Raw genomic sequence first — 25000 nt, forward strand, 5'->3', positions numbered from 1 at the left:
CTGAACTGTTTTTCCCAAATGTATTTTGCTAATGGTTTTCACCATTGCAGAAATTAAATAAATTAAATAGCCAAAATGTGCTTTTTACGGTTTTGGCTTTCTATTAAAATTTATTATTTTTAACACTGATCATTACAGATCCCAATGTGAACACTACGTGTCAATGCTATAATAAGCTGTTGTGATACAGTAAAATTATAAAACTACTAACATAAATGTTGATGGAGATCTTGCTTCTCAGCTTTTATTTTGGCGGAAATGCGCAGGAAGACCCCAGTTCTTCTTTTTGTTGACAACAGCAGGATAATAAAGTAGTCTAATTACGAATACATCGCATGTATTATATTGTCACATTAAAATGCATAAATATGTGTGGAGTAACACACATTTTCCTCGCGCTTTGAACTTTGACCCCTGATTAAGAAGCAGATCAGAATACATGCAATTCATGCATTCATTAAAGGCATTGGTGCATCCCTAACGCCTTTTAAACAGATTCCAGGTCAACGCTCGATTAGAAGACTTGAGCTGACCTGCTGGGCTGGAGCTGTGCGTCACAGGAAGAGGAACACAAGTGTCCTCCTTCACATCAGGATCAGCTGGCGAGCGTTTCCTCTTCAGAGCGGGTTCAGTCGCAGGGATCTCGTCTGTGTTCTGGCTCAGATCTGCGGTCGAGCGCGTGACCCTCGAGCGCTGAAGGGTTACAACAAACAAGAAAACACATCGACAAACAACTCAACAACTCATGTTCCAACGTAAACCAGCGGCGATGAAACAATTCACGACAAGATTAGGTTATTATTAGAAATTAAATGTGTCCTTTTATTACTGCTTGGGCAAAATGCTGCACGTTTCTTTGTGAAATTGAAATGTAACTCTATAATAATATACTAATATTGCTCTTTTGTTGGTTTTGATTGCTTCTGTTCTCTTCATTTGTGAGTCGCTTTGGATAAAAGTGTCTGCTAAATGACTAAATGTAAATATAAACACAAACAGCAGACGAGCTGAACGAGACGCAGATTCACTCTCTGCCAGCAGGTGGAGCTTAAAGCGTTTCCTTGGTTACCGCTGTAAACAAAGCACTCGTGAACAATGCAGCAGGTGGAGCTTAAAGCGTTTCCTTGGTTACCGCTGTAAACAAAGCATTAAATAAACACCGCAGCAGGCGGAGCTTAAAGCGTTTCCTTGGTTACCATTGTAAACCGATTTCATTACTTTTATTTAACCGATTTCATTACTTCTATTATTAGTCATTCAAAGCTTAATCTCATGGCCCTAACAGAGACCTGGATCAAACCAGAGGACACTGCTACACCTGCAGCACTCTCCTATAATTTCTCATTTTCCCACTCGCCCCGTTTGACTGGAAGAGGTGGAGGTACTGGTCTGCTCATCTCTAATGATTGGAAATTTAATCCTTCACCATCTTTGGGTATCAACAGCTCCTTTGAATCTCATTCAGTTACTGTTACCTACCCTTTTAAAATACATTTTTTAGTTGTCTATCGACCCCCAGGACCACTGGGTAACTTTTTGGATGAATTAGATGTGTTGCTCTCAACCTTTTCTGAGGATGGTACTCCCCTAGTTATGCTTGGAGATTTCAACACCCATCTAGATAAACCTCTGTTTGCCGATTTCCACACTCTGCTTGCCTCTTTTTACCCCAAGAGAGTGTCAACTACTGCTACTCACAAATCAGGCAACCAACTGGACCTTATTTATACATGAAACTGCTCTACTGATCATGTTCTGGTTACTCCACTGCACACGTCGGATCACTTCCTCCTCACTCTTAACCTCAACATGATCCCTGACACATCACTTACCCCTCCACAAGTCATCTTTCGACGTAACCTACGCACACTTTCACCCTCCCTGCTATCTGCAATGGTTTCATCTTCACTTCCTTCCCATAAACTGATACTTTCTGCTTCACTCTTACATCTTGTTTAGACACTGTTTGCCACTTATCTTCCAGGTCAGCCCGTAACACCCCTTCTGCCCCTTGGTTATCTGATGTTCTACATGAACACCGTTCTAAGCTTAGAGCTGCTGAAAGGGTGTGGCGCAAGTCCAAAAATACTACTGAACTTATTGTGTATCAGTCACTCCTATCTTCTTTCTCTCCTCTGCTAAAAGGACATACTACCATAACAAAATTAACAATTCATCTAACTCTTGTATGCTTTTTAAAACATTTTCCTCACTTCTTTGTCCTCCTCCTCCTCCTGCTTCATCTCTAATAGCTGACGACTTTGCAACGTTTTTCATTAATAAATTTAAACACATTAGTGCACAATTTTCCACACCACAATCGTTCAAGCTCATATCACCAGCAAACTTACACTCATTTACATCCTTCTCTTCACTCTCTGAGCCAGAAGTCTCAAAACTCATCCTTTCTAATCACCCTACAACTTGACCGCTTGATCCTATTCCATCTCATCTCCTTCAAGCCATTTCTCCTGAAGTTGTACCTGCTCTCACTCACATCATCAACACTTCCCTCCACACTGGTGTTTTCCCCTCATCATTTAGACAGGCACGTATAACTCCACTACTTAAGAAACCCAACCTCAACCCATCTCTTTTAGAGAACTACGGACCTCCTATCAACCCTACTGACAAAAGGCATCTCAGGAACAACACTTCAATGGTTTGAGTCTTACCTATCAGATAGGGCCTTGAAAGTATCTTGGAGAGGTGAGATGTCCAAGTCACAACATCTAACTACTGGGGTGCCTCAGGGCTCAGTTCTTGGACCACTTCTCTTCTCTGTCTACATGGCATCATTAGGTTCTGTCATTCAGAAACATGGCTTTTCATACCACTGCTATGCTGATGACACTCAATTCTACCTCTCATTCCATCCTGATGATCCGACGGTAGCTATTCGCATCTCAGCTTGTCTAACAGACATTTCTTCCTGGATGATGGACCATCACCTTCAACTCAACCTTGCCAAGACAGAACTGCTTGTGATTCCAGCAAACCCATCGTTCCATCACAATTTAACCATCAAGTTTATTTCACATCAACCATAACTCCTTCAAAAACAGCTAGAAGCCTTGGAGTAATGATTGATGATCAGCTGACTTTCTCAGACCACATTGCTAAAACTGTCCGATCCTGCAGATTTGCTTTATTCAACATCAAGAAGATCAAACCCTTTCTTTGGGATCATGCTGCACAACTCCTTGTTCAAGCTCTTGTTCTGTGGCTGGACTATTGCAATGCTCTCTTGGCAGGTCTTCCAGCCAATTCTATCAAACCTTTACAATTAATTCAGAACGCGGCAGCAAGATTAATTTTAATGAGCCAAAAAGAATACACGTCATACCTCTGTTTATCAATTTGCACTAGCTTCCAATAGCTGCTCGCATAAAATTCAAGGCTTTGATGTTTGCCCACAAAACTACCACTGGCTCTGCTCCATTTACCTAAATTCGTTACTTCAGACTTATGTGCCTCTAGAAGCTTGCGTTCTGCAAGTGAACGTCGCTTGATTGTTCATCCCAAAGAAGCACAAAGTCACTTTTAGGAACGTTTAAATTAAATGTTCCCTTTTGGTGGAATGACCTCCCCAACTCAATCCGGACAGCTGAGTCCTTAGCCATCTTCAAGAATCGACTTAAAACACATCTCTTCCATCTTTAGTTGACCCTTTAACTTTAACACTCACTACTCTAATTCTATTCTTTCAAAAATCTAACTACCTTTCTAATCTTTTTGTATTCTATATTATGCAATTGTATATGTATGTGTGTGTGTATGTGTAAAGACCTCTAACTAGCTTGCTCTATTCTTTCATTTTTTTATTCTATCTGTTTTCTTTTTATTTATTATATTAGTTAAAATCCCATGCTACGTGTTCTGTGTTAACCTAACTGAGACTTGTTATAGCACTTATATATCATTGCTCTTTTTGTTGTTTTTGATTGCTTCCACTGTCTTCATCTGTAAGTCGCTTTGGATAAACAATGCACCTATGAACACTGCAGCAGGTGGAGCTTAAAGCGTTTCCTTGGTTACCGCTGTAAACAAAGCACTTGTTTGGTTGTTTTGAAACAAAGCGTGATTGATTCACACAAACCTGTTTGTGATTATGAGCGTCTATGGGTTTCTTGTCGGTGGAAATGATCTTTCTGTTCAGCGCGTGTTTCCTGCGACTGGAAAGCGTCTTTGATGCTGACGCTCGTCTGGCTAAAATGAACTTCCTGGACGGTAAAATCCTCCTTCCTGCCGCGAGCGTCTTCTCTGATGTCACACTCCTCGCAGGCGTGTCTTTATCCGTCCGTCTGTCCTCTGCCGCAGAATCTCTGGAGCACGTCAACATTGTCACGGTTGTTTCAGCGTCTGCCGGCGCGACGGATTCAGAGTTTGTTTTGCTGGGTTTCACAAGAGCTTCCCTCGAATCTCTGTTCAGCGCTGATTCTGTCTGATTTTCTGCTTTCTTCTTCTTCGTCCTGTCTTGCAGTTTCAGTCGACTCTCTGACAGTCGTTTGACTAGCGCTGCTTTCTGTCAGAAACACAAAACTCATGGTCCAGTGGGTTTTATAACAGCGAACAACACAAACTTTAACACTTAGGGGTGTAACGGTACACGCATCTATACTGGAAATCTTTGGTGCTAATCTTTCAGGTTGGCATGCATGTGTACCGAATTAATAAAGCGAAAAAACTGTGTTTGTAAGAACCAAATTAACCATATTTAACTGTTCAAGGCTGAAATATGAGCCCATAATCCATAACAACACTTCCATCCAGTGAAAACGTTGAGTTAGAGCTGTTTAAACGCTGCTTGATCTGTGCAGATTTCTCTCCTGATTCAGACCAGAACACTTTTTCACTGGAGGAAGTGTTATTATGGATTATGTATGCCTTAATGCTGGATGTGTTTCAGGTTTTGTCTTCTCCAGATGTTCACTGATGGACTGGAGTGCTGTGGATTATTGTGATGTTTTTATCAGACTCTCATTCTGACGGCACCCATTCACTTGCAGTGATACAATGTTACATTTCCCCAAATCTGATGAAGAAGCAAACTCACCTACAAACTGCATTTCCATTTTTGGGTGAACTATTCCTTTAAAGACAAAGCCACAGATGTAAAAAGGTAACTTTTTAGTTTTTCCTTTACTGTAATGAAAACATACTAAACCATGACTTTTGTGTACCGTTACCCCTCTAATAACTCAGATTATAAACACTGACCTTTTGACCTCTGAGGCCCACACCCGGGTCGTTCTCGATCTCCCACATGCCCTCCTCGAAGCCACCTCTTTTGATTGGCCGGCCGTACTTCTCTTTGTTCGGCCAGTAGGGGACGATGTCTTTGGGGAAGAGAAATGTTCTGGAAGAGCAGAGATATAGACTGTTCAAAACAACTAAACACTGCATTGTTATGATACACTCATTCTGAAACAGTCAAAGCATAACACACATTTGATATAATATGTGTGTGTGTGTGTGTGTGTGTGTGTAACGGGTGTGTGAGAGAGAGAGAGTTTACTCACGTTGAATGTGTTCCATAGAAGAAGATAGGGATCTTATTTTTGGGGGCTTTTCCTTCACCAATCTGTGTGACATAAAACAACAGTCAGATTTTAATTAATCTCATTTACATATAAGACTATATGTGATTAAATCTGCTGCATTTAATCTCACCCTGGCAGGCCAGAAAGGATAACCCTTCATTTTAGCAAACACGATGTCTCCTGGAGAAAAACTATCTTTGTTCTGATCAGATGTCATCTTCATCTGAGAAAACAAAGGGTTAATTAATAAAAACAACAGTTATTATGTGCCACCAACACAGAGAGACAATAAACAAAACACTGCACCAACAGATACATCGATTATATGAATAAAAATAGCCTTAAGGTTACTGTTACTTATGACTTTATTATAATTTCACCGATATCGACACTGAAGTAAATAGAAAGGATAGCCGTGTTTAACTAACGTTAGCTCAGGCTAACAACATAGCATACTGTGTGTATACAAACTCACCTTCACACCTTTCTGCATATCTACTCACTCAAAAAATACTCTATAAACACTTAGATTTAAAAACAAAACGGAAACACGGGAATAAAAAATATTATCACGCGATGAATGAAAAGACATGAGAATGTGCGTCTCCCCTCATCGCAGGCGGATTGGTTCGGTCCGTCTCCCGCTCAGCGTGATGGAGGAATGTACCACTACTGAAAGAGGGGGGTGGGAGGGATTGTAATAATTTAAAATATGATTAATAATAGGTTTCCTTCGTGACCTTTAGATTAATTACCACATATTTTATTTTATATTTAATTAATCGCTGATTTTAAATTATATTAGCAATCTGAAAAGCGAAAAAGCGTCACTGTTTGACAACATCGGTCGTTGAATAGTTAAGATTCAGCGGGAGGAAGCGGAAAGATAAAGACGTTTAAAATATTTTAACCCTTTATTCGGTCATTTAGCAAAATAAAATAAACATCCACGCGTAAATCAGAAACAAACAGCGATACATGTTCTGATTAATATTTCGCAGTCTTTTTCGCTTGTATGAGGGAGGAGGAAATATGGCGCCAGATTACAATTTAGTTTATTTCAACTAAGATTACGTAGTTATTTTGAAAACTATATATAGCCTATATATATAAACATTGCAACTCATTCTGTAAAAGATTTATTATCAATAAGCTTTTCATCACATCATTCTGTCTAGAAGAGCCTCCTTGCAGGCAGGGGCGGATCTAGAAAAATATTGATGGGGTGGCGAGAAGAGGGCAGAAATTTTTGAGGGGTGGCAACATATGGCAGACGTATATATACTGAATTTAGACACAGTTATCACAGTTTGATGATAAATATATGTGCACATTACAAAAGGAGTCGGACACAGCTATCATTTACAAACTTAATCTCATGCAATCAATGTCTTGCATTTGAAACAGTTCATTTAAGGAATAAGTGACCATACCCCATAAGCACCACACACTCACTAATGCATACAGTATGCATCCACATGTCATTAAGAGCATTATAAAACATTCAGTGTTATCAATATGTCAATTTATTATAAGAAACACAAGATTTTAACAGCCATTTGGGGAGACTCAACTGATTTTCTACAGTTTAGTGTTAATCATCATCTAACTCAACCAGTCAAGAGCTACATTTAGCCTTCGATGTTATATGAATATGGTCCTGAAGCATAGCTTTTATTAGCTGACAATAATAATAAATAAATAAACATTATTGGCACAAATAATAAATGTACTTTTAGAAATTGTTTTTGAAAAATATGGTTTTTATTGTTTTGGCAAGTTTAAATAAAATAAAATGAAATTATTTTTTTAAGTATATTTTACTAAGCAATTTCTTACATAATTTCTTTGAGTTAGACCAAACTTGTATTTTGGTGAGTTGTAGACAGAGTTTCTGTGCTTTTTAATTAACTATTATTATTAGCTAATAGGAAGTATAGCATATCAAGTATGCTAATACTTGAAGTATAGCATACTCTACTGTGCAATAGTAATGTATTTCTGTTTGAGTTTCTTCAAGTTATACCAAAATTTCATTTTGACAGGTTGTCATAAAGACATTGCCATTTCTGTCAGTCCGTGTATACGATACGAATGAATGACGATAGTTTTATCAAATGAAATGGTGAAATCCTCTCATACGCGCTGGCGTGAACATGTGTAGCCTACATCATGCGTCAATATAGTGAAGAGCTGAAAACACCACGTGTGCTTCAGTGTGTGTGTGTGTGTGTGTGTGTGTAGTGGAGCACACATTCCCAGAGACGTGTATAACAACACCTTAAGGGTTCCCATAAGCAGGATTTATTGTTGTTTCCCCCTTCCTCAAATATGATGATGGAAAAAAAAACTACTATAGGGGTGAAAATAGAACTTTAATCAAATAGAAAACTAAATGAATAAATTGTATTATTTACAAATCACAATTGTAGCTCTCGACCTTTACCTGTGGCTATAACTTTATTATGACTCTAATTTATTTTATAGTCTCAAGCATAAAGAAATCATGCAAAAGTCAATTAAGCAGTTTTACCTTAAATAAAACCATGGTTTATTTTTGTAAGGGTTGTGATATGCACGTTTTTTGTTGAAGAAATTATAAAGACTGTGTCATCTATAGCAAAAAGGTGTCCAAAATGAAAGATTAAGTGAACATGAATTAAATGTTTGGTCAGGAGCCTAAACAAGGATGTGATTGTCCTGTAAGTGTAACAGCAGCAATCACATGGCATTTGTAATAACATGTACATAAATTGTTTATTTTGTATTTGCCTACATTAAGTATTTTAACAATGTTATTATTAACCAATCATTATTGCCTCATTATTTTCTTATATAATGCATTTTAAGCCATTTTAAAGGCTATTGATGGCTTAAGTCTGTTTTTATAGCAACAACAACAACAACAAAAATATTACAGTATATTAATACTTGGTAAATTATTAGAGTTTGGGGATCGCAAATCATTTGAATCAGTTCGGGAGTTCAAAGCGGATTCGCGAATCAGTTTGGGGATTGCGATTCATTTGAATCAGTTCGGGAATTCGTAGCGGGATCGCGAATCATTTAAGTCAGTTATGGGGATCGCGAATCATTTGAGTCAGTTTGGGAGTTCGTAGCGGGATCGCGAATCATTTGAGTCAGTTATGGGGATCGCGAATCATTTGAGTCAGTTTAGGAGTTCGGAGCGGGTTCGCGAATCATTTGAGTCAGTTTGGAGATCGCGAATCATTTGTATCAGTTCGGGAGTTCGTAGCGGGATCGCGAATCATTTGAGTCAGTTATGGGGTCGCGAATCGTTTGAGTCAGTTTGGGAGTTCGGAGTGGGATCGCGAATCATTTGAATCAGTTCGGGAGTTCGTAGCGGGGTCGCGAATCTTTTGAGTTAGCTATGGGTATCGCGAATCATTTGAGTCAGTTTGGGAGTTCGGAGCGGGATTGAGAATCATTTGAATCAGTTCGAGAGTTCGGAGCGGGATCACGAATCATTTGAGTCAGTTTGGGGATCGCAAATCATTTGAATCAGTTCGGGAGTTCGGAGCGGGATCACGAATCACGAAAGATTTGCGCTCATAAATTTTCAAATTGGCCATAACCTTTTAACAACTGGGGTGGCAGCAGGGGTGGCAAGGCTTTCTTTTAGGGGTGGCATGCCACCCCGGTAGATCCGCCCCTGCTCGCAGGATGATTTCACCCTCATGTCCCTCATACCATCGGACTTGCAAAGCATCGTGGGGAACCCAGAGAGAGGATACCTGTCAGGTACAAACTCTTACAAATCACATTCTTCAGCTTAGTATGCAAAGTGCATGTTGTGCTGATCCAGATGCATGGTTCACACATAGTATTGCATGCTGATTCAAACTTCTTTACTAAGTTTGCATGCTATTGTAAGGTATGCATGCTGATGCAAACTTCATATTTTGTATACTAAGCATACATACATACTTAATACTTCATAATTATATTAGCATTAATATGCATGCTCATTCATGGTTTATCTCAAAGTATGCATGCTGATTCACGCTTCTTTACTAAGTTTGCATGCTAGGTATGCATGCTGATGCATACTTTATATTATGTATACTAAGCATGCATGCTGATGCATGAACGTGTGTGTGTGTGTGTGTGTGTGTTGTAGCATTTGGTGATGCGTTTCCTGGAGCTGCATCAGCTAGCTATAGAAATACCATCTCAGGAGAGAGAGATCTCATCATATGAGTCTCACATCACAACATTGAAGAGTGAACTACAGGACTCGGAAAGGCCTATACATTGGTGATAGTCAGTGGTGGAAAAGTTACTAATGCTAAATTTTAGTATAGATTATAGTAAATGAAAATCATATTTAAGTGACTCAGTTATTTGTGAAATAAACTGCTGTAAAAGACTGAAGTGTTTATATTGTATGAAATGCTTGAATGTGGACATGTGCACATTTGCGTGTTCACATCTGTATAAAAACTATAAATAACACAAAAAAATAATGTAAATTAATGGCCATGCATCTTATTAAGTGTATTAACTGTCTTTATCCATGCTAGATTATTGCAAAAAACATAATCACAATGATTTTGGTCAATATTGTAATCACGATTATTTAACACAATTATCAGTGGGCCATGTGACCAAAACTATAAGAGAGATTTATTTAAAGATGCTAAAGTTTGCCATGACATCTACATTTTAGATAAAGCAAAACTTCACAACTCTCAATAGAGTACAAGGGTAACTCATAAATAAAAAATTAAAAAAGATCCTCAAAAATTACTGAAAATAATTTAACAGTCAGTAATACAATAAAAAACAAACAAAAGAAAAATACAATATAAAAAAGATACAAATGAAACAAAGAGTGGAAGTCTACAGTTTTCAGCTAACAGACCACTACAGAAATAGTATAGTCTTCACTGTAAGAATTAAACTTCCTTTGTTATTTATGAAAGTGAGTGATTTTCTCTCTTTCTTCTTTCTTTTGTTGATTAATATGAAGAAAAAAGTTGGCAGAAGGAATATTAGGCTGCTGTCACTTTAAGAGCTGCCCAGATCCAATTTACTGTTACACACACACTTTCATTCTCAACTGTTTACGTTCACTTAAGACTTAACTAATGAGGGTTTATCTGAATAATCACCAAACATTTTTGCATGCATCAGACTGTTTAGACGCACCTTAAGATAAAAGTTGACTTTACTTGTCCATCTTCTGTTCCTTCTCTGAGCGCACACACAGAAATCCTCCTGAGGAACAGCACAAGTACTCTTTCACACTTTAAAAAACACTTATAAATCAAATCAAAGTTTGAGCTTTTATGTCGAAGCTAAATCGCACTGCTGGAAAGGGATGGAATGGAGTGCAATAATCATTTTATTTTGGTTATTGAATTTTTATAATCATTGGAAGCCGAAAAATAAACTGTATTTCGATTAATTGCAGAGGTCTATTATTCATTTGTATTTTCTCTAGCAGGACGAAATATATACATTTGCAAAATGCATAAACCTGGTTTATCATCCATCAATCAGTACTTGTAATACTCAAGTACATTAACAGGTACTTTTGTACTTTTACTCTAGTAATATTGTAAAAGAGTAACTACACTTTTACTAAACTAATATTTTATTAAGTCATTTGCTTTAGTACAATTCTAAATGAGTGTTGATACTTATCCTCCTTACTAATACTTATACTGAGTACTTGTACTTTTACAGGAGTATCTATGGTTTAACTTGCTTAAAATTTTCAAATGAGTACTTCTAATTTTACTTAAGTAATATTTTATTATGGTATCTGTACTTTTACTCTAGTAAAATGAAAAAATAGTACTTGTACTTTTACTGGAGTAATATTTTATTATGGTATCTGTACTTTTACTTTAGTAAAACAACAAAATTAGTATTTGTACTTTTACTGGAGTAATATTTTATTACGGTATCTTTACTTTTACTCACTTAAAGTCACAAATGAATACTTCTCATTTTACTTAATATTTTATTATGATATCTATGCTTTAACTTGCTTAAAAAATTCAAATGAGTACTTCTAATTATGGTATCTGTACTTTTACTCTAGTTAATTTTTAATTAGTATTTTTACCTTTACTGGAGTAATATTTTATTACGGTATCTATACTTTCACTCGCTTAAAATTGCAAACGAGGACTTCTAATTTGACTTAAGTACTATTTAATTATGGTATCTGTACTTTTATTCCAGTAAATTTGAAAATGAGTATTTGTACTTTTACTAGAGTAATTATACATATTTATGTATGAGTTACTTAGTCTCTCTCTCTCTCTCTCTTTCTCTCTCTCTCTCTGTTTTTTTCTGGTAGTTGCTTGCATCCTCTGACCCGTCAGCAGAGGTGGATTATGGGATGTGTTTTCTGTTAGATGCTGCGGTCTCATTGAAAGACTCCTCCAGAAACTCATTCTCAGATCTCCAGAGGAAAGTCAAAGAGAGAAAACACTGATGAGCTGAGGCCGAATCACTGTGAGACAATCAAATGCTCACATTCACAGGAAGGTTTCATGTTTTTAATACCTGACTTCTCATTTCCTGTGGATGTTCAATAGTGACACTGTTAACTAGTTTTATTAAATCTGGTGTGGTTTATTTATTACTGTTTCTCATGCTCACACATTGGTTTAAAAATTTGATTAGTTTATGAGTATCATGTCAAGAATTTGATTCACTATGATATCACGATGCATTGCATCCTCCGTTTTCAATATAACTGCACATGGCTACATTTTCATATCAAACTTGTTTTATGCATTTTATTAACTTATATAAGCAGGCTACTTTCTAAAATAGTTTCAAATTAATAATAAATCAAAACAAATTTTAAGAATTCAGTAAAACACTGAAATAACGGATGTCTAGCAATGCACACGTGTGCAATGAAGCCCGCTGTGAAAAAACCAAGCTCAGAATTGATTCAGAAAATCACAATGCATCTGAATGTTTTTTTCTCCCACCCCAACATCCTAAATTTAGCAAAAATGCATTTCTGCTCACCAAGGTTGTATTTATTTGATCAAAAATGCAGTAAAATGTGAAATATTATTACATTTTAAAGTATTTGTTTTATATGTGAATCTCTGCTAAACTGTAATTTATTTCTGTGATGAACAGAAACAGTCATACTGAAGCTGAAAGAAAACACATTTTATTTATTAATTATTTATGAATTATTAAATAAGTTACTTGCCATTTTTCTTTCTCATAAAAGCTGCAAACCACATGCTACTTCTTTGGTCTGGTGGTTTTAAAGCAGGCGGCGCAGGGACGCTTATTTCATCAAACACATTAATGCTTGATTATCTGAGAATGTAACAGTGACAGTTTTCACACAGATGCTGGATGTCAGAGGAGTGTGTGTTTGTTTAATCCTCCACTCTGAGGAAATCCTCTTTCCAGTCGCCATCTTCAGATGAGGAGAGATGGATGGGGTGTAGGTCTCAGTTCATGTAGATTATCTGACTGTCAGTGGCTGCTAGTGATGCGCTGAATGTGTGTGTGTGTGTGTGTGTGTGTGTTGCTGTTGTATTGATGCAAACTCCTCACCTTTCTGTGAGAATGTACCCTTTTGAGATAAAAAATATATATATTTATTTATAAACTCTGGCTATTAACTATATATATATATATATATATATATATATATATATATATATATATATATATATATATATACAGGCGCTGGTCATATAATTAGAATATCATCAAAAAGTTGATTTATTTCACTAATTCCATTCAAAAAGTGAAACTTGCATATTACATTCATTCATTACACACAGACTGATATATTTCAAATGTTTATTTCTTTTAATTTTGATGTTTATAACTGACAACTAAAGAAAATCCCAAATTCAGTATCTCAGAAAATTAGAATATTGTGAAAAGGTTCAATATTGAAGACACCTGGTGCCACACTCTAATCAGCTAATTAACTCAAAACACCTGTAAAGCCTTTAAATGTTCTCTCAGTCTAGTTCTGTAGGATATACACAATCATGGGGAAGACTGCTGACCTTACAGTTGTCCAAAAGATGACCAGTGACACCTTGCACAAGGAGGACAAGACACAAAAGGTCATTGCTAAAGAGGCTGGCTGTTCACAGAGTTCTGTGTCCAAGCACATTAATAGAGAGGCGAAGGGAAGGAAAAGATGTGGTAGAAAAAAGTGTACAAGCAATAGGGACAAACTCACCCTGGAGAGGATTGTGAAACAAAACCCATTCAAAAATGTGGGGGAGATTCACAAAGAGTGGACCGCAGCTGGAGTCAGTGCTTCAAGAAGCACTACACACAGACGTATGCAAGACATGGGTTTCAGCTTCGCATTCCTTGTGTCAAGACACTCTTGAACAACAGACAGCGTCAGAAGCGTCTCGCTTCAAAAAGGATCTGGATAAAAAAAAAATGGTGAACCTGCTCCAAAGTTCTGATCTAAATCAAATTATTCTTGATATGCGCAAAGTTACAATTGGAATTAAATGATTCACATAACACACATTATAGTTACGATCTGAACCTAATAATTCACAAACCTGCTCTGAAGTTCCGATCTGAATCAAATGATTTGCGATACACGCTTTGAAGTTGTGATCTTAACCAAATCATTTACGATAAGCGTTTCGAAGTTCTGATCTGAATCATATGATTTACGATAAACGCTCCAAAGTTCTGATCTGATTCAAATGATTCGCAATAAGCAATTTGAAGTTACCATCTGAACTAATGATTGGTGATTAGTGCCCCGAAGTTCCAATCTTGTAGTTTACATGTATCTGTTAGGAGCCAAGGATTCCAACAACATAAGACACTTGAGTCTGTGACTAATGTTTTAGGAGTTATGAGATTTCTGACACAGTCGCGGGTCCAGAGGGAGAACAAGATGGGACTGAGCACAGAGCCCTGTGGTGTACCTGTGCTCCAAGTGATGGTTGAGGATGTGTAGGGGCCAATGTTTCACTGTCTGGTGGATGCTCTGTCAGGAAATCTTGTATCCAGTTCTAGGCAAACTGAGTTGAGTGAGGATGGAGAGTCTTTGGTGTGTGAGAGGACAAACAGATGTGTGTGCAGGATCAGTTTCTGTGTGCTGTGAACGTTAGTCAGAATGAAACTTCAGCTGCAGATGCTGATTCAGACTCAAACTCAAAAACTTGGGATCTTTGCGCTGAAGCATCAGTTTATCTGATGTCTCCTGTGAGATGCAAGGATGATCAGACTGATGTTCAGTGGTGTCAGCAGCACACCAGATCCACAGGGAGGCTGTTTTCATGATCTCCGGAGGATCTAGTGGAGCTTCAAACTCAGTGTCCTGCTTCAAGACACATGCCTAAAACGGCAAGAAAGAAAAAAAAGAATGTCCTTTAGAACGTTTCTGACTCGTTCAGGCAAAATGAAAATGGTGTCATTCGGTTTTAACTTTATATAGATAATAGCCTTCTTTTCAAAAGTTTGGGGTCAGTAAAGACATTTATGTAAGAAAAGATTTATATTTCAAATAAATGCTGTTCTTTTGAACTTTCTATTCACCTGAAAAATAAAATGCATCGCAGTTTCGACAAAAAATATTGTGCAGCACGACTGTTTTCAACATTGATTAATAATCAGAAATGTTTCTTGAGCAGTAAATCATCATATTATTCTGATTTCTGAAGATCATGTGACACTGAAGACTGGAGGAATGATGCTGAAAATACAGCGGAGCATCACAGAAATAAATTACACTTTAACACAGATTCACACAGAAAACAGCCGTTTAAATTATTACAATATTTCACTATTTTTAAATGTATTTTTCATCGAATGAATGCAGGCCTGTTGAGTAGAAGATACTTTTTTTCAAACATTACAAAATCTTAATGACCCCAAACTTTTCAGTGTGTGTGTGTGTGTGTGTGTCTTAAAATAACACTGTAAATGTCTCTCTCCTCGGGTCATTGGTGTCTTTAAGAGGATCATGTGGCCGAACAAACTAACAGACCCATTTGTCATGAATGTGAATGAAGTTGAGAGCAGCTTTAATCTCATGTCTGATTAAATGCTTTTTTCTGCTGTAACGACACATTTCACTGTTTAAAGTCCCGGCTCCATCCCGTCATTATGAATACATGAGCATTTACAGTCATTACTGACACTTACGCCTCTAATTATTACAGTCTGATATTAAGTCCAGTATGAAATGTCAGTTTAAGGCTGGCTGCTTTTATTGCTCGACGTTGAAAAGTTTAAAATGTGTCCAGTCCAGAAAGAGCAAGAGATCTTCAAGCTTAAATCATTTTATTAAAACGTAAGTTTAAAGGGAAAGACACTTTGATTTCTCAAATCTCTTAGTCGTGATGTTGGTCGCAGAGTAAAAGTGTTCATCAGCATTTTTGAGTATTTTCACACAAAACAGGTCAAAACATCATTGGATGGTGGCTAAAATCTATTTATTTTTAAATGATTATATTTGCTTGTTTATATATGAATACGGTCAAAATGGTTTTAAAATGTGATATTAAAATATATTTGGAGAGCAATACAACTTGAAAGAAATGAAAACTATTTGGTTGTTTAAAAGGTACAAAGGCTTTCTATAATTAATTAATAAATTAATACATTTAATATTTTTCTTTCTACATGTCCCTGACATATTTGGTTGTATTTTTGTACAATATGTTTTTTAGTAAAAAAAAAGGTTTTCTGTGATTAATTAATAAATTAATACATTTAATATTTTTCTTTATATATGCCCCTCACATATTTGGTTGTATTTGTGTACAAAATGCTTTTCAGTAAAAAAATTAAATAAAAATAAAGGAAAAAATCCCACATGTCCATTTAGACAGGTGTAAAAAAAATATGTATTTTGTATACAAAACAAAGGATATTGAAGAAAACACTATTAGTTTAAATTTAGTGTTTAATTCAATATGTTAAATGTTGTTTCTTTGTAATTAATTGTGAAATTTACTAGCAATTTCGTTGTGAAAATAGTTTCTAAATCTTTTTTTATCCACTTTATTTTTAACTTTACGCGGGAGAATGTGCAAGACTTCCGGTCTCAACATGCTTCCAGTTATTTATATCAGTACTAAAACAGTCCGTTCGTTGTGCTGCTTAATATCGCACACTGATGTGATTTTCATTTATTATCCTTATCATAAACACACCTGTTTTTAGCGCAAACAGTTTTAGGGTTTCCTGCAGGTTGTTGTTTATAGTTATTTACCGATATCAGCCGATAAGTGGCAAGTCGCGCATATTGACAGAAAACAATTGGATATTTAGGAATGGATTTTTTATAATAATAATAATAATTAAAATAATAAAATATGTAGGAATTAAAAATAACTGATCGGAATCAGTGGCTGCAATGTTGTTTTCACAGATTTGTTTCCCCCTCCACAATCACATCGGGGAACTTCTGAAAGTGATTCAAGTTTTAATTACGACAAAGATCATCATGCGTGTGTTTGTCCCCCTTTATATCGCCGATGTGCCAAGTTGGATCGCGCACAAAGAGACGGCGCAGGTCTGGTCGCGCGCACGCGCTCCTTCACGTCTCAATGTGGGACAGCAGAAAGTGGCATCAGAGGGAAAGTGGATTAAAGTAGGTTCCTCTCCTCCTCCTTTCTCCCTCGTTCTCTCCCTCGTGGACGCGTGTTTTTTGGCAGGGTCACCTGAGTCCTCCGGTTGGCCGTGGCTCGCAGGTAACGAGAAAAGAGCGCGCGGATGCTTTGATGACGTCCCCAGTTACTTAAACACAACAACCTTCATTAATTCACAACGACGGTCCCGTCAGGTTCTCATTAACAGCGGCACAAACACTCACCGGCGCCGATATTAACTATTAATTCTGGTGTTTCTAGTTGTTTGGGGCTCTTCCGCTGCCAAAGGCCTGATTTCCGCGCGGCGCAGGGATTGATGCCGCAGGTTTGATCCTCATGAGGGTCGGACTGTGAAATACTTGTGATGTTTTCTGCTGTTGGTTTGATCTGCTGCAGTATGGAGGGCCAAACCTGCAGAAATGAAAAGTATACGTTAATATTTAGGCTAATAGGAAAATAAATAAACAAATAAATGACTTGATAAGACAAATATAGTCACCTTTTAAATAAATTTAATTATTTTTCCTTTAGCTTTTTTTAACTTTAGTTTTCTTCTTCTTTCAGTTATTTTTTTTTATATTTATTTATCAATTTATTTTTTTAAGTGTATTTATTCATGCATTTATTTATTTTTTCCACGTGTATTTATTCACACTAGGAAAAGTAAACAGAAATAAGTGAATAAATAAACCTGGAAATAAATGCATGTGAGATTAAATCAATAAATCTAAATACAACTAAAATAAATGCATGAATAAACTAATTACATAAATATAAAAAGGTGAAATAATAAGCAAATAAAGGTTTTAAAAAGATAAAAATAAATATAGAAAATAATAAATAATAAAAATTTTATTCAAGATTTTATTTAAAATTTTATTCTAAATTATTTAACATTTTAAAAAACTATTTTTGTTTTAATCAAGTCATTTATTTCTTTATTTTTTTCCTATTATACATTTACTTATTTATCTGTATGTTTAAAAATGTATTTTATTTTTAATTTCTGCAGGTTTGGTCCTCCATATTGCAGGAGCTTAAAGTAGTATTAAATATTTAGCAGATTATTGAAAATGTTAAACTTTTATTTTTTTTTTTTATGTTTATTTTTTTTTACCCATGCACAGATGAACAATGTTTTGGAGTATCATAAAAAAAATCAGAGGAAGTTTACCATGACCCAAATGTTTGTCAATTTTTTATTTTTATTTTATGCAATTTTAAGTTAATGTTTTTAATAATTCGACAACAAGCATTTTCACAGTTTTCTGATGTCAGTCAATGGTCACATGAAATGCAGGTGTACAACTTACATATTTAATTTTATTTTTTTTAATTTAATCAGTTTTTTATTTTGGTTAAGCTTCTTAATTTAACATTTTCATGATTTAATTAATTATTAGCTATTCATTCACAACTTCCTTAGTTTTGCCCAAGAATTTAACTTTATTCTCGCCTTGGTTAAAGTTAGGCTTGGTATTAAAACATCTGCATGTATGTCTGAAAAAAGTTATCTTTTTTTCCTTTTCTATGTTATTATAATTTTTATGAATGGGCCTTAATTTGTTTTCCCACCTCAAATGTCTTTATTTAATTCAGCTGTAAGTCAAACTTTACTTAAAGATCAAAATTAGTATATATATATATATATATATATATATATATATATTTTTTTTTTTTTTGCCAACGTTAGATTTTATTACTATAGATTATATTAATATTTGAATTTGCTTTTATTTTATACATTGTTTTTGTCATAATTTTAGTTTGTTTTTTCGTTTTTTAAACCTATTTCTATTTATCTTTATTTTATTTCAGTTTTAATAATTTTACTACTTAAACTTTGGTTAGTTAGTTGCCAAAACAATATTTAAAATCTAGTTTAATTTTCATTTTTTTTGTTTATTTTGATGAACGAAACTTTATTTAATAGTTTGTTTGAACAAACAGAAATACTGTTGTTCAGAATCTGTAAAAGATGCATTTCATCATTATACTTTTTGCACACCACACTGTGATTTCTTTGCTTCCTTGAATTTATGTCCATATATATATATATATATATATATATATATATATATATATATATATATATATATATGCTGTTGAAATGCTGATCAGCGCATCTGAGATCAGTGTTTCTGTGCAGTTTTAGCCCAGAGCTCTTTTCTTCCCGAGTGTTTCTGAGAGTGTGAATATGTGTGTTTTAAATCCACCAGTTGTTTTGGTATTTCTCTCTCTTCAAGACAAAGGAACACTCTCGTCCAATCAGATGCAGCCGCTCTACTGTTCTCATTAGAAGTGGGCGGAGTCTGGCGGTTTGGAGAGAGAGTGAAAGTGATTAGGGCTTTTTATATTTCCTCGGGCCCCAATGATCCCATCAGAACTTCATCAGGAGACTCCAGATACGGACTTAAGCTGGGAAAAAGATCCTCGTGAAGACGTCTGAAGACATGGGGACGTGGACACACACACTCCTCCAGGAGGTATCGCACATATGTGCAAAAAATCTAAATGCTTCACTTTGAACTATATTAGTTTTTATGTAGTTCAATCTCTGTTCAATTCATTTTATATTCATTTTTTTAGAGAGCTAGAACGAATTTGTCTGAAATTTTCCCATGCATTATTCATTTTCATTAATTCATTCGTTTTATTTTATTGGTTCATGCATTTGTGTGTTTGACAGATGGACAGAGACGAGTCTCTTCTGGAGCGAGATGAACAGAACAGGACTCTGAGGATGAAGGACGAGGTACAGGTGGACAAATCAATCATTAATTCACTCAAATCAATAAACAGCTTCATCAACTTTATACATAATTGTCCTGAAATATACTTGTGCTGCTTAATCTGTTTTCAGGTTGTGCATATTTTGAAGGTCTTCATGACTATGTCTTGTTGTAAAAATAATTAGTGAAATAAATGAAATTTTAAAATCAAAATTTTAACTTCATTTCAGGGCATTTGTTCATGAAGCAATTAATTGAATCATAACAATAAATGCACATACTTCATACACACTCCAAATATTTTATAAACATTAGAATAAATTATTTATAAGAGTAAATTTAAAATTAATATCTTTTAAAGAAAATGACATGCCAAATTGCAATTTTATTCTGCTTATTTATAATATTGTTTATTTATTGCTATTTTACACATTCTATTGTGTGTATATATATATAGATAATTTATTATTTTATATTTTTTTATTAATTTAAATTATTTTATAATTAAATGAATAATTTATTCATTGTTATAATTAGATTTATTTGAATAATACAATTTAAATTACACATTTATAGTTGTTTTCTTAAATAACAGATTCAGATTAAACATGTTTCGCCCAGTTTGAGCCTCAGAGTGACTAATGAGAAACTAACTCTTTTGTTTCTTGATCTCATCAGTCTGGTTTAGTTTATATAAGTGTAAAATGTTTTAAACTTTAGAAGCATGTCATGTTTTTTGCTCTACGCTGTTGTTCTGCAGGTTGTGGGTTGCACACATGCTGAGTGTCTGTGTGAGTGTTTCCTGCCAGGACCAGCTCAGATCAGGTCGTGTGATCGCTGTGCACATGGCTGGGTCGTTCACGGTATGATTCACACGTGTGTGTGTGTGTGTGTGTGTTTGCCTGAAGACTGGATTCCTGTCACCAGTGTCGTGTGTATTGATGTGTGTGTGTGTGTGTGTGTGTGCAGCGGTGGGTAAGCTGTGCGCCCCCGCTCTGCTGTGTTCGGGGCAGGTGGAGATCGTCCAGAGTAACGTGGTGTTTGACATCAGTAGTCTGATTCTGTACGGGACGCAGGCGCTTCCCGTCCGGATGAAGATCCTTCTGGATCGGCTGTTCAGCGTCCTCACACACACACAGGTGCTCAACATCATACACACCCTCGGGTGGACGCTGCACGACTACGTGAGAGGATACATGCTGCAGGTGAACACACACACACACACACACTCTCACACACACACACACACACACATGTTTGTTTTTGTGTAAAGTGTGTTCATCCCATAGGTGTAATGGTTTTTATTCTGTAGAAACTGTATATTCTATGTCCCTTCACCAACCCTACACCTAACCCTAACCCTCACAGGAAACTTTCTGCATTTTTACTTTCTCAAAAAAACTCATTCTGTATGATTTATAAGTGTTTTGAAAAATGGGGACATGGGTTCTGTCCTCATAAGTCACCCTCTCCTTGTAATACCTGTGTCATACCCTGTGTTACAGTTATCGCTCTTGGTCTGAACAGGCCTTAACTCTCATCCTTTAGGACTCCTTGGGGAGGGTTCTGGATCGATGGGTCACCATGAGCCCGGAGGACGAGGTCGTGACCTTGCACCAGTTTCTACGTTTCGGGGAAACCAAATCCATCGTGGAGCTGATGACCGAGGAGCAGCAGATCCGCCCAGAAACCCATCGCAACCCCGCTTTCAAGCCGAGAGACAAACCGCCCTCCAGAACGCACCCCTTTGAGAATCTGCCAGGAGGAAGTCTGGCGTTCCTGCAGCCGTTCCACTGCGTCAATGCGTCCGTGTTTCCACCCTCTCATCCCGCGACACAGCGGCTCAGCAAACAGAACAACGGTGCAGATGAAATGAGAACCAGAAACAAAAGAGATGGTGCATCTGAAAGATCGCTACAGATACGAAGTTCCACACGGTCACAGAAACGCCTGCGAAACGTAGAACAACGTCAAGTGGGAGTCGACGAGCTGATCTCAGACTCTTCGGGAGCCGGGGAACGGTCCTCGAGCAAAGCTCGCGTGAGCTGCAGCGCGTGCGCCAAGACGTTTTACGATAAAGGAACGCTGAAGATCCACTTCAACGCCGTGCACTTGAAGATCAAACACCGCTGTACGGTCGAAGGCTGCAACATGATGTTCAGCTCACTGCGCAGCCGAAACCGACACAGCGCAAACCCCAACCCACGACTGCACGCCGCGCTCGAACAGACGACACGCAGATTCCTCGCTCAACCGCGTCGACCAGTCTTGCGTGACTCGACCTCGCCAGTCTCCATGGAGAACACCAACACTGTATTGACCGACCGCCAGATTCCAGTCAGCCGTGAAGGAGGAGGGGGAGGAGCTACAGGCAATCGCACGGCCAATCAGAACGGGCTTAGCCATGTGATTGACGTGATGCCGAAAAAGAAGTCGCGGAAGTCCAGTACGCCGTTAAAGCTTAAACAAGACACTCACAGTGAAGAACACGATCACTTATCGCAAGCGGTCAACAGTCTCCATTGCATCCAGTCAGCTATGACCATCACACAGGGGCAGCACAACTACAAGCATCTCTGGATTCAAGGAGTGCATGATGAATGGAAAGGCAGGCGTCGATCTCTACTAAAGGTCAAAGATGAGCCGTGTGACCCCATCTGTGACTGTAGAGGTCGTCACCGTAGCAACCTGTGACCGAGACAACATGAGATAAGAATTGACTCTACACGCTCAGAAGTCGCTGTGATATTTCACCAATAATTACAAACGAAACGGCAAGAATTAAATTCTGAAGTCGAAAAACGTAAATATTATTCTCTTGTAAAAACATATTCATACATAAAAAAAATTCTGTACAATATATGTTCCTGATCTTGACGTGAAGATTTCTCCGTGCACGTTGTTGTTATGAAAAAAATTGAGTTTGTGAACTTGAGTCAAAATAAAATAGGTGTGTTGGGCCAAAGTCACTTTAAGGCATTTCGTATTTTAAATCACCAGTGAAATCTGACAACAACTGTCTCTTAAATGTTGTTTTGTTTGCTGAAACAGGATCGAAGGAATAAACAGAAAAACTACAGGGGATAAATATTCATAAGAAAAAGATTCGAAGATGTTCTACATCCCTTTTTTGTTATTTCTTAGCTCTTTAACACTTCAATGCAATGCTTAAAGGGTTGTTTCACCCAAAAATGAAAATTAGGCCTCGTTTTACTCACCGCCGAGGCATCATAGGTGTATATGACTTTCATTTTTCAGAAGAAACCAGTCGGAGTTATATTAAATATTGTCTTTGATCTTTTAAGCTCTATCATGTCAGCGGGTGTTGCATGCATCAATCCAAAAGAAGCTTAATAAAAAGTGAACGAAAGTCTCCTGTAGCGAATCGATGCATTTTTGTAAGAAAAATATATATATTCAAAACCTAATAATCACTTTAATCTAGCTTGCGTTCACAGTTGTAAACTGTGTTCTGTTAATATCTATTTTTAACACGTTTCCTTTTTATCTTCTGGTGCACAACATGGGTCTAAAATGACCCGTACTCATTTCCTATGTTATTTTATGCATAGCTGGGAATTGTTTTGTTTTATCTTTTGAAAATCTGTTTATTTTAGCATGTAATATTCCATACGTGCCCCTTTTCCTAGACCCATCGTGGGAAATGTCATAAAAGTATAAATTTTTATTTTATTGTTGTTGTTTACTCTTATATTCCACAAGACAAAATAATGCCTGAGCCACATGATCATGGTGAGAACTTTACACTTTCTGGTTCTGATGGTGTTTCATTTTTATTTTATTTTATTTATTCATGTTTTGTGATTGTTGTTTATGTTTCTGTGTGCATATTCTGCATATTTGAATCCAGCAATGATTGTATTAATTTGAGATCCGTCTTTAATAACTATTACAAAAGCCGCAAACATTCACTGATGCTCAAGACGATGTAAACTTGATTCAGTAACATTTAAGCATGGAATTAAGTAAAATCTACTTAACCAGGACCTCACTGAGATAGGCCAAGTTAGGCGGCCCAGTTATACAAATACACATATAACAAACAACAATACAGCACACAATAAAACAGCATTAAAAGTACAGCCTTGGAAGCATTTGCAAATCATCAAATCTCGCTAAAACACTCAAATGTTTGAGTAAGAATGAGTCATTTTGAGTAGAAAATGACCTCAGACAGTCACAAAACAGCAACCTAACAACAAAAGCAATCATAAAACGGTGTAAAAACAACTGGAAAACTGGAAAATCATTAATTCCCCAGTGCATCATGAGAACAGCGAGATCAAAATTTTGAGATTTACTTAAATAACCCTTATAAACACAAGTTCAAACTTAAATTGAGCACTAATATAAAAAGTACTCTCTTTATTATTTTATTTTTTTTCAGAATATAAGAATACCGGTCTAAATTATTATTTTATTATTATTATTTGTCTTGTGGCAAGTATGTCGTTTCATAGGGGAAATACCGAGTAAGACATCACTTTTATTTACAAATTATCAAAAATAAGAAAGGAACCTTTTGTACTCTACTGTAAATAGCGATTGAAATTAATATTATGTGACAACTAGCCCCGTTCTCCAGCGTCTGAAGTGAATCTGATCCCACGCGCGCGTTGAGAGATCATGTGACGCGGCCGCTGTCCACGGTGCTGAAATCCTCCGGTGCTGAAATACCCACCGACGATGGTACATTAGTTAAGATCTGATTTTTTCTGCGGCTCCATCAAACGCGCGCGCTCAGGGCGGGTCGTGTGACGTCACGCGCGCGTCCACGGACCAGACGCTCGGCGAGTCAACGGATGTTTGTACCTCAAAACCCCAAATAAAAACCATCACTTAAAGCGGAACGACGGGAACAGATAACGCGGGGAGATGTCTGTGGCGGGGCTGAAGAAGCAGTTTCACAAAGCGACTCAGGTAAGAGCGGAATCCATCCGTTATTCGCGGTGCATTTGATCCGCGCGAAAGCGCGTGCGCTCGAGGCTGAATCACGGCACGAGTTTGCTCCAGAAACAGACGCTTAATCCGCGGTCAGACGGTTAATGTGCTTGTTTATGAATGTGTGAACACAGCGCGAGACCTGCGGGGGACCGGA

General features: G+C 36.9%; 3 protein-coding genes across 5 annotated transcripts in view; 2 read left to right on the forward strand and 1 right to left on the reverse strand.

Annotated features, from left to right (window-relative positions):
• The window catches only part of LOC113065794 (lens epithelium-derived growth factor-like), a 10849-nt gene extending 4673 nt beyond the window's left edge, over positions 1 to 6176 (reverse strand). Inside the window, exons 1-6 of the mRNA XM_026237323.1 lie at positions 6019 to 6176; positions 5674 to 5766; positions 5523 to 5584; positions 5221 to 5359; positions 4100 to 4525; positions 534 to 693 (exon numbers count right to left, since the gene is read on the reverse strand). Of these exons, the coding sequence (XP_026093108.1) occupies positions 534 to 693; positions 4100 to 4525; positions 5221 to 5359; positions 5523 to 5584; positions 5674 to 5766; positions 6019 to 6036 (898 nt within the window). The 5' untranslated portion in view covers positions 6037 to 6176. The remainder of the gene's footprint in view (positions 1 to 533; positions 694 to 4099; positions 4526 to 5220; positions 5360 to 5522; positions 5585 to 5673; positions 5767 to 6018) is intronic.
• A 10839-nt stretch (positions 6177 to 17015) lies between these two features.
• On the forward strand, positions 17016 to 22836 carry LOC113065375 (zinc finger protein basonuclin-2-like). Of its 3 annotated transcripts, none has more exons than XM_026236595.1 (6): positions 17016 to 17251; positions 19422 to 19635; positions 19839 to 19904; positions 20642 to 20744; positions 20851 to 21086; positions 21430 to 22836. In XM_026236595.1, exons 2-6 carry the CDS (start codon positions 19603 to 19605, stop codon positions 22573 to 22575), a joined length of 1584 nt encoding a protein of 527 aa, XP_026092380.1. In that variant the 5' UTR covers positions 17016 to 17251; positions 19422 to 19602; the 3' UTR covers positions 22576 to 22836. The 3 variants fall into 3 exon arrangements, with proteins under 3 accessions (XP_026092380.1, XP_026092381.1, XP_026092382.1); XM_026236596.1 differs by having other exon boundaries at positions 17016 to 17151; positions 19396 to 19635; XM_026236597.1 differs by having other exon boundaries at positions 17016 to 17151; positions 19534 to 19635.
• Positions 22837 to 24579: 1743 nt separating this feature from the next.
• The window catches only part of LOC113065376 (endophilin-A1-like), a 10302-nt gene continuing 9881 nt past the window's right edge, over positions 24580 to 25000 (forward strand). The window contains exon 1 of the mRNA XM_026236598.1: positions 24580 to 24822. Coding sequence (XP_026092383.1) covers positions 24778 to 24822 — 45 coding nt within the window. The 5' untranslated portion in view covers positions 24580 to 24777. The remainder of the gene's footprint in view (positions 24823 to 25000) is intronic.

This window comes from Carassius auratus, chromosome 48 (genome assembly GCF_003368295.1).
Source record: "Carassius auratus strain Wakin chromosome 48, ASM336829v1, whole genome shotgun sequence".
Classification (NCBI taxonomy): domain Eukaryota; kingdom Metazoa; phylum Chordata; class Actinopteri; order Cypriniformes; family Cyprinidae; genus Carassius; species Carassius auratus.

What these genes read in the sequence shown, in the direction of transcription:
- LOC113065375 (XM_026236595.1), top strand. Translation starts at nt 19,603, where the DNA reads ATGGGGACGTGGACACACACACTCCTCCAGGAG. An exon ending in ACATGGCTGGGTCGTTCACG is followed by an intron (nt 20,745 to 20,850) that starts GTATGATTCACA and finishes GTGTGTGTGCAG; the next exon opens with CGGTGGGTAAGCTGTGCGCC. An exon ending in TGAGAGGATACATGCTGCAG is followed by an intron (nt 21,087 to 21,429) that starts GTGAACACACAC and finishes CTCATCCTTTAG; the next exon opens with GACTCCTTGGGGAGGGTTCT.